This window comes from Neophocaena asiaeorientalis, unplaced genomic scaffold (assembly GCF_003031525.2).
Source record: "Neophocaena asiaeorientalis asiaeorientalis breed wild unplaced genomic scaffold, Neophocaena_asiaeorientalis_V1.1 scaffold78, whole genome shotgun sequence".
Classification (NCBI taxonomy): domain Eukaryota; kingdom Metazoa; phylum Chordata; class Mammalia; order Artiodactyla; family Phocoenidae; genus Neophocaena; species Neophocaena asiaeorientalis.
The window spans coordinates 19,500,124-19,508,381 of record NW_020175018.1 but is presented as its reverse complement, the minus strand read 5'-3'; the positions used below and the strand labels follow the sequence as shown (position 1 = coordinate 19,508,381).

The 8,258-nt window shown below is 64.8% G+C and overlaps 2 protein-coding genes across 4 annotated transcripts in view; both read left to right on the top strand.

Moving 5' to 3' along the window:
- Window positions 1-910, top strand: part of LOC112411474 (lipocalin-15) — a 2,265-nt gene extending 1,355 nt beyond the window's left edge. For all 3 annotated transcript variants that reach the window (XM_024762630.1, XM_024762629.1, XM_024762628.1), the window contains one exon: window positions 568-910. In XM_024762630.1, the coding sequence (XP_024618398.1) occupies window positions 568-776 (209 nt within the window). In that variant the 3' untranslated portion in view covers window positions 777-910. The remainder of the gene's footprint in view (window positions 1-567) is intronic.
- Window positions 911-3,689: 2,779 nt separating this feature from the next.
- LOC112411372 (epididymal-specific lipocalin-8) lies at window positions 3,690-6,466 on the top strand. The gene is made up of 6 exons (XM_024762429.1): window positions 3,690-3,844; window positions 4,810-4,958; window positions 5,640-5,674; window positions 5,970-6,077; window positions 6,157-6,246; window positions 6,345-6,466. The coding sequence occupies exons 1-6, from the start codon at window positions 3,761-3,763 to the stop codon at window positions 6,425-6,427; spliced, it is 549 nt and encodes a 182-aa protein (XP_024618197.1). The 5' UTR covers window positions 3,690-3,760; the 3' UTR covers window positions 6,428-6,466.
- The last annotated feature ends 1,792 nt before the right edge of the window (window positions 6,467-8,258 follow it).

Sequence of the window (8,258 nt, the reverse complement as noted above, 5' to 3'; positions counted from 1 at the left end):
TCCCAGGTCAAGGTGGGGGTGGTCGAACCCCACAGCACTTTGGTCAGGTAAGGATCGACTGGAGGGGCTTCCGAGGGCTGGGCACTCAGGCCAAAGCTCATGCCTCCCTCTGGCTGGGGACCCGCTCTCACCTGCTTGACCCGCTGCCTCACACCCTGAGCGGGGGCCGAGATACTATTTTGCTTTCATTTCTGGGGGGCTTGGTAGAGCGAACCGGGGGGGCTCCCCAAGGAGAGAGGCTGGGGTGAGGGCTGGAGGCTGGCATTGGGAGCTGCCAATGGATGGATGCCTGAAGGGGGCGAGCCTGGGGGAACCTGGTCCCGGAGGACAGCCAGGCCACCCCAACCTCCCAGGTGCCGCTGTGTGAATTAGGAAAGGGCGCTCCTCTGGGCAGCTGCCGGTCCCCAGCGGTCCCTCGGCCATGCAGTGCACAAGCTGCCCAGCCTCGGCTGGCGGCCCTGTTGTCAGCCTTCAAGAAAGTGCAGTGAGGCCAGGAGACCCTCATCTGCCCTTCTCTCTCACCTCTGTGAGCCACAGGGGTTCACAGGGACCCCTGCTCTGCCCCAGGCTGGACCCAGGAAGCGAGCCCCCAGGCCTTGAAGGCCTTCCAGGACTTCTACCCGACGGTGGGGCTTGCCGGAGGACACGGTGGTCATGCTGCCCAAGTCAGGTACCCGCCGAGCCCCGTCCTGTGGGAAACCCCGCCCACCAAGCCCAGCCCCGCCCCCTTTCCGGAGTCCTGGGAGGCACAGGCAGGAGGTGGCCTTCTCTTCTAAGGATGGGTTGGCAGCCCTTCCAGCCACTCTTCTTCACACCCCGCCCTTCCCCTTAACACACATGAGGGAGATGTTTGGGACAGTCGGGGCCCGAGGGCCCCACGCTCTGTGGGGGGCTGTCCTGAGCAGGTCCCAGGAGCAAGTGGGCAGTCCCAGCCAACCCAGCCTCTCACAGACCCTCTGCCTTTCTACAGATGCGTGCTCCTCGGGGGCAAGGAAGCACCCTGACAGCTCGGGAGACCCACCGTGGCCCTTCCTAGGTGGGGGCCAGGGTCACTCCCCCCTCCCGTCCTCCAGGGCCTGTGCGTGTGGGCTGCCCCTTCTCGCCATGCCTCCTGCCCGCTCACCTTCTGAGGGCTGCAGGTGCAGATCCCCGCCAACATCCATTGTTCTGCCTGGACACTCACCTGTGTGCTCCAGGCCTCAGCTTACACATCACCTCTTCCAGGGAGCCTCTCCTGATTACCTAGGGCTGCCATAACAAACTACCACAAACTGGGTGGCTTAAGACAACAGAAATTTACTCTCTCACAGTCTAGAGGCCAGAGGTCCAGAATCAAGTTGTGGGCAGGGCTGGTCCCGTCTGGAGGCTGTAGGGGAGAATCCCGGCCTCTTCCACCTTCTAGTGGGGCTGGTGAGCCTTGGTGTTCCTCGACCTGTAGACCCATCACTCTCATCTCTGCGTCCGTTGTTACCTGGCCGGATTTCCCTCTTCTTATAAGGACATCAGTCATTGGATGTAGGGCCCACCCTAAATCTAGGGTTATCTCATCTCGAGATCCTTAACTAATTACATCTGCAAAGACCTTATTTCCAAATAAGATCACTCTCAGAATTCCAAGTGGACTTGAATTTGGGGGACACGGTCCAACCCAGTACGTTCTGTGTCCCCGTAGCCCCTGGCTTACCCCTGGGACACTGGGTCCTGCCTTGGAATCCCCTGTCCTCGTTCGCTTCCTGAGGGTCCCCCGAGGCAGTCTTCTGGGTTGCTGCCATCACAGGGCTGGGTCCACAGGAGCTCTTGGGACACGGATGCAGGTGAGCTCTTGGGGACACCTTCTCCCAAAGTGGACACCAGGAAACCATTGGGCCCCTCACCCGTGTTCATCGTGAAGAATTTGGGAACCTATGTAAAACAATAAATAATGGACACGACGTGACAGTCACCAGCATTGGGAGGTGCCCCTGCAGCCTCTCCTGGCAGGATTAGATGTCGCTCGGTGGGGACTTCCTGAGTGGCCCGTGGGCAGTGTCCCTCCGGCCTTCACCGCCTTCTGCTCTCCTGGCCGGGCTGGGTTTACCCGGTGCTGTGCTGGGGCCGCCGGGGCTGCTGCATCTTTCCATGGGTCTGAATGACACTGCCCAGGATCCCAGCCCTGTCTCCTGTCGCATGAGTGCTTGTTTCAGCAATGTTACTGGGTGGGAGAAGGGCGATTAGGGATCGCGTCACAACCCCCTCAGGAAGGTTCGAGCTGCGGAAAGTGTGAACCTGTCTTCCTGCTCTGTGCCCCACCCTCCAGGATTATCTTAGAAAAAAGCAGCTTTCGGAGTAAAGTGCCCCATGTGGACCCCCTCTCAGGTGCTGAGTCGGTGGGGTTCAGCATGGTTTAGTGGCCATTCTGGGGCTTTCTTGCCACGCCAGCCCCTCACTGCTAACCAGGGAGTGAGCGAGGCCCTGGGGAGAGTGGCTGGGTCCCCAGAAGCCCGGGGCAGGGGCGGCCTCCAGCCTGGGCCCCCGGGGGGTGGGGGCAGCACTGCGGGTGTGTTTCTGGTGATGAGGAAATTGGGGGGCCCTGCTGCGTGAGGGGGGCAGCTAGGGGTGTTCCAGGAGTGACCAGACCTCTCCTGTCTATGCAGGGTGAGCCGGAACAGGAAGCCATGTCACGCGGAGCCGTCTGGACCCAAGGCCCTCCTGATCCCCGTACCTCCCCATCCGCGGAGCTCTTCCGGCAGCTCCTTGGGCCTCCCCCTGGCACTCAATAAACAGATTCTGCAGTTTTGAGGCCCCTCGCCTCTCTGGAGAGACCGTCAAGGAGGGCACAGCGGGCCAGGCCTTGACCCGGGCCCTGGGGCCACTGAGGCAGGGAGGCTCGGGGCTGAGGGCAGGAGGCGCTAGCCAAGGGTGGCACCTGTGGGGGCTGCCACCACAGGCAGTGTCCGGTGCCCCCCGCCCAGCCCCTGTGGGTTCATGGCACCTGTGGGGAAACCGAGGTGCCCTGTGCCGCCCAGCCCTGTGGCTGGATCTCCTCCAGGTGCACAGATTCCCCTCCACAGGCCCGGAGGCAGAGCGGCTGCTGGCTCCCTGGTGCCTGTAGAGGCTCACGGGGCCTGGTGCGACCCCACTGCGCCCCACTGCCACCTCCCGTGGGCCCTCCCCTCCCACTGGGCCTCTGTGCCTTTCAGGCACTGCTCCGTCTGCAGGGAACGACCTTTCCCACGCAGGCTTCGCACCGCCCACCGTCGTTTCCCCCACCCGGGGGAGGAACCCCCCACCCGGCTCTGCGGTCCAGGCCCATGGAGCGTATGTCCACTTGTCCCAAGAGCCATCGGAAAGAGCCTGAAAACCACCATGTGTCCTGGGAGGAGGGCCCGGGAGTCCGTGCGGAGCTCTGAGCCCCTGGGGGTCTGGGCTTGGTGTATCCATCCCATTAGTGCCCCCGGGGTGGGAGATGCCGTCCTGGGTCACACCCGTGCAGGTGGGGAGGGCCTTGTCCTGCTCTCAGGCCCCCAGGTGGGCCCCGCCGCCGTATCCACCATCATCCCCAGGCCAGGCAGCGGGTGGCGCCGGCATCTCTAGTCCAGGCCACCCCCCCTCGGCCCCTCCCCAGGGCTGTGGGTGTCACGGGGCCCGGATGCACGCCCCCTGAGCATTTGGAGGCCAAGTTCGCCGAGGAAACTCTTGGGTGATTGCGCCACCCGCCAGATCTCCCTCCCGATATAAACCCAGGTGCGGGGGGCACAGGTGCGGGGAGCACAGACCCTCCATGGAGGCCGGGCTGCTGAGCGCCGTCCTGGGCATTATCCTGGTGCAGGTGGAAATGACCACGCAGGACCTGGACCTGCAGAAGGTGGCTTTCTTTCTGGGCCCCGCGAGGAGGTGGGGCGGGGAGGGGCCCGCGTGTGCAGCTACTCCAGGCCCCGCCTCTGCCCCAGCTGATGCTGGGTAGCTGCGTCGGGGGCCCCAGGACTCACCCAGGCCAGCCCCATGAGGGCGGGTGGCGGAGCGTCTGAGCTCAGCCCTGTCTGGTCTCCCCTCTCCTAGCGAGTGGGTGTGAGGCAAGTGGCCAGGGCCGCGCAGGGGCGGCGCCCTCCCTCAGGGCCTCCTGGGGTCTCCAGGGTGTGGGGTCCCCGCTGTACCCTCTGACCCCACACACTGTGGGAGCCAGAGGAGGAGGCTTTCCTGGTGTGGAGACCTCGGCTGCGGGCTCTGGTTTCCAGCCCAATGCTTCTTTGGCGGAGCTCCTTCTTCGCCAGCCCCGTGTCGGCTGTTGGGCCAGGAGCACATCAGCAGGCTCAGAAGTGACAGATGTCGGACACGGATGCGTTTCTCTTGCAAAAATTATCAGTTTTCAAAAGTTTCAGATGGAAGGTCTGGGCTCTGGGTGGCCGTTTCTGTGGCGGGCGCTCGCTCCCCCAGCCTGGTTGGGCAGAGCCGGGCCTCTTCCGCGGGGGAGGGCTGCTGGCCACCGCTCCCCAGCAGCTTTCACATTCGGCTGGCCCTCTCCAGCCCCCCTCTCTCAGGCTCTAACCACCTCCGCCCCTGGCGTCCCGTCCCCAAGGACAGGCAGCAGCAAGGCTGGTTCTCCTTGGAGACTGGGATCCAGCCCTGTGGCAACTGCAGACAGGCCTGTGCGGGGAGGGGCTCGCCCTGTCGCCCCCAAAGGGACCCCTCAGAAGGCCGACGGCTGCTGCTTCAGAGCCTGCCAGCTCCCTGCCTGGGAGGTCCGGGGAGAGGCGTCTGCCTCCTGGGGCCCAGGGGTGGGGTCTCTGTCCGTCTGCCCGAGACGGGCTTGGCCCCGGCCCCTTTCTCTAGATTGCAGGGTCCTGGCGGGAAGTTGGGGTGGCCTCCAGCCAAAACCTGGCACTGCAGACCGCAAAGAGGCTGGAGGCCTTGTTCCTGACCTTGAGTGGGGAGGAGCTGACTGTGAAGGCTGCGTATAACAGGGAAGGGGCCTGGGCATAGCCCGGCTGTACTGGCTGCAGCTGTGGATGTGGACTTTACTGTCACTTGGGTGGACCAGCCCTCCCTGCGTCTATCTTGACCCTCCCCTGAGACCAGACCCCCAGGCTCCTAGAGCTGCATCTTCTCCCAAATAAAAGCACAGGGTCTTAATGAAGCCCCACCAGTTTGCAAGAAAGGAAAATGGACTTAGGGGTAGGTGGCTCTCTGGAGGTCACAGAATCCTTGGGTGAGGCTGGCACGGCCCCATCCTGTGCCTCTGCCGTCCTTGCCCTGCCCCAGGCTCGCCTGGGGTTCCCCCACTGGGCTAACACGTCAGCTGCACGACCCCCTCTGTCTCAACGGCCCCAAGAGGTTGGGACAATTACCCCGCTTTGCAGGTAGAGAAACTGAGGCCCAGGCCACACAGCTAGGACACCCACTCCTGGCCGTGGCTCCAACCGCTGCCATCCGGGGTCCTTGGAGGCCGGGCGGCGCCCTGAGGCCCTGGCCTTCTGTGTCACAGGAGCTGATCTAGGGAAGCCCCTGCCCCCATCCGGGATGCTGGGAGCCCCGCCCACCCGGTCCCCCACCCCCTGCCCCCCGCCCTGGGATGTGCCCAGCAGAAGGAACGCAGGCTGGCGTTTTCCTAATGCGTACTTTCCTGCCTCTCAGTTCAGGAAGCCGTGAGACTGAACAAATAGCTCAGAAATAAATGTTTCGGGGAAATTTGTTTTCCTGGTAAGAGCCGTTCCCTTGCTGCTGCGGCCACAGCCCTCTGGCCCTGTGCACCAGCTCTGCTTGGCCTCGCTGTTCCCCGTCCTGCGCGCGCCCCAGACGCCCGTTCTCCCACCAAGACGCTGGTCATCCTGCCAGGGCCGCTCTAGTCCTCCCCTACCTGACCCTGGCATCCCCAGAGGGTCCCGGCTGGGTGGGGAGAGGAGGGAGTCAGGCCCTGCCGACCCTGGCCTCTGAGGTCCACCCACCCCGAGGGTGCCCGGTCCGCCCATGCCTGTCTCTCCCACCTGCTTGCACAGGCCACAGGGAAATCCAGGTGATAGACACAGACTACAAACAGTACGCCATCCTGAGGGTGTCCCTCCACTGGCGGGACAAGGAATTCCACGTGCTCAAGTATTTCAGTAAGCTGCCCCTGGGGTGGGGCGGGGCCGCTGTGGTCCTCCTGGGGACCACCCAGCCCAGGCCCCTGTGCTCCCACAGTTCGGAACCTTGAGGGCGAGTATGAACCAGGCTTCTGGAAGTTCCGTGAGTTGACCGCAGACACGGGACTGTACCTGGTGGCCCGGCACGGTGAGCTCCAGACCTTAGGGTGGGTGCTGGGCTAGGGACCCCCCCGGGTGGGGTCCGGGCACCTGTCCCGCAGCCCCTCACACTGTCCCATCCCACAGGGAGGTGTGCCAAGCTCCTGAAGGAGGCGAGCCTTTCCCAGAGTCCCGGCCTGAGGGGAGCCCCTGGGCCTCCAGGGCGGTGACACCAGGCTGCCAGGAGGGGACCCTGGAGGCTGGAGGGGAGGGCAGGGCTGGGTGGGGAGGGGAGGAGGCTGGCCCTCGTCCCCCATTTCCATCCAGCATGGTCCTGCCAGGGGCGGTGGGGTAGGCGCAGGCCCTGTGGGCCCCTTCTCGGGCTCCCCGGGTCCCCCACTGGGCTAACACGTCAGCTGCACGACCCCCTCTGTCTCAACGGCCCCAAGAGGTTGGGACAATTACCCCGCTTTGCAGGTAGAGAAACTGAGGCCCAGGCCACACAGCTAGGACACCCACTCCTGGCCGTGGCTCCAACCGCTGCCATCCGGGGTCCTTGGAGGCCGGGCGGCGCCCTGAGGCCCTGGCCTTCTGTGTCACAGGAGCTGATCTAGGGAAGCCCCTGCCCCCATCCGGGATGCTGGGAGCCCCGCCCACCCGGGCTCCCCTGGCTGCCCAGCCCTGGGGGGCCCGCCTGCACCTGCTCTGAATAAACTCTACTGCCAAATCCTCTGCCCGAGTCCATCCTGGGGCCGAGGGGTGACAGGTGGGGGTGGCAGGGTCAACAGAGGTGAAACCAGCTGCCCTGGACCTTCTGCCATGGGGAGGTGGGGTGAGCTGAGCGCCGTGAGGCCCTGCTCCATCCGCAGGGGCACAACCGCTCAGCTCTCCTTGGAGCCGGGACCCCAGGAGTCGTTTCCGCATTCCGTGTGCATCTCTCTCACCCTGCCCCCTTGTATTCTCTCTCAGTCTCTCTGTCTCGGCGTCTCTGTGTCTAGCTCTCTCTCTGTCTCTGTTCCTCTGTCTCTCCCCCACCCCTCTGCCTTGGCTACTGTCTGCTGTGTGCTGGGAAACCCTCACCCGGCCGGTCTACCTGTGAGGACGGCTGTGGCACTTGGAGGCGGGGTGGGGTCAAGGGCGAAGGAAGCGGCTGGTATTCCAAGGGCCGCCGCGTGTCTGCTGCGTGGACTCGGACAGGTGCCTTCCGCCCTCTGCTCAGGAAGTTCTTCGCCCATACGATGGGGAGACGCTGTCCCCGCCTGGGGGAGCGATGCTGGGGGTGAAAAGCGAGGACCAGCAGGCAGGGTCTGGTCGGCTGGATGCTGCTGGTTGGCCAGTCGCTGAGCCTGTGGCTCCTTCAAAGGACTCAGCCGGCCAGCAGGGCTGGAGGCGTCCGGACGTCCTGGCCCACTCCTCGCTGCCCACAGCCCAGGGTGGGCTGCGCTACACAGAGTCCGCGTGGCGTGGGCACCCATGTCCTTGGTGCTGCCCCAGTGACCGGGCCCACGCCTCCTCAGCTGGCAGGCCCTGGGGGGCACACGCCCACGTCCTGAGCATGCCTGGGGCTCCCAGGTGGGCCGTGTACTGGGAGCTGCTGAGGGCTCCTGCTGGAGCCTTCTGGGCAGCTGCTGGGTCCTGGTGCTGTGAGGGGCCCTGCCAGCCGAACTCTTTCAGCACACATTCCCAAAGTGCTTCCCAGAGCACCTCGTGCCCTTTCATGTCCCCATCCCCTCACCCTGGAACCTGGGGGCCCTGGAGGCCCCTCTGGCCACGGGACGTGGTCTGAGCACCTGGGCGGCCTGGGGCCCAGCCTGCAGGGGAGCGGATTAGGAGAATGAACGCAGGAGGGAACCTGGGCGACACCTGCGCCCCATGGGTGGGTCCCCCTCGGGTCTGGCCCCGACGGCTCATGGGCAGGCAGCCGCGTGAGCTGCCGGACTGCATAATGAAGCCAGCCTGTGCCTTCCCCGACGCCCACAGGGAAGGGTATAAGCCTGGACTGGTGCCGAGGCCCGTGTCCTGCGGCTTTGGGGAGCCGGCCCCAGCCCCTGCCTGCCAGAC

Coding starts and splice junctions, on each gene's coding strand:
- LOC112411372 (XM_024762429.1), top strand. CDS start 3,761: ATGGAGGCCGGGCTGCTGAGCGCCGTCCTGGGCATTATCCTGGTGCAG. Junction 4,959..5,639: donor AGGGAAGGGGCCTGGGCATA/GCCCGGCTGTAC, acceptor CTGAACAAATAG/CTCAGAAATAAATGTTTCGG. Junction 5,675..5,969: donor TTCGGGGAAATTTGTTTTCC/TGGTAAGAGCCG, acceptor CACCTGCTTGCA/CAGGCCACAGGGAAATCCAG.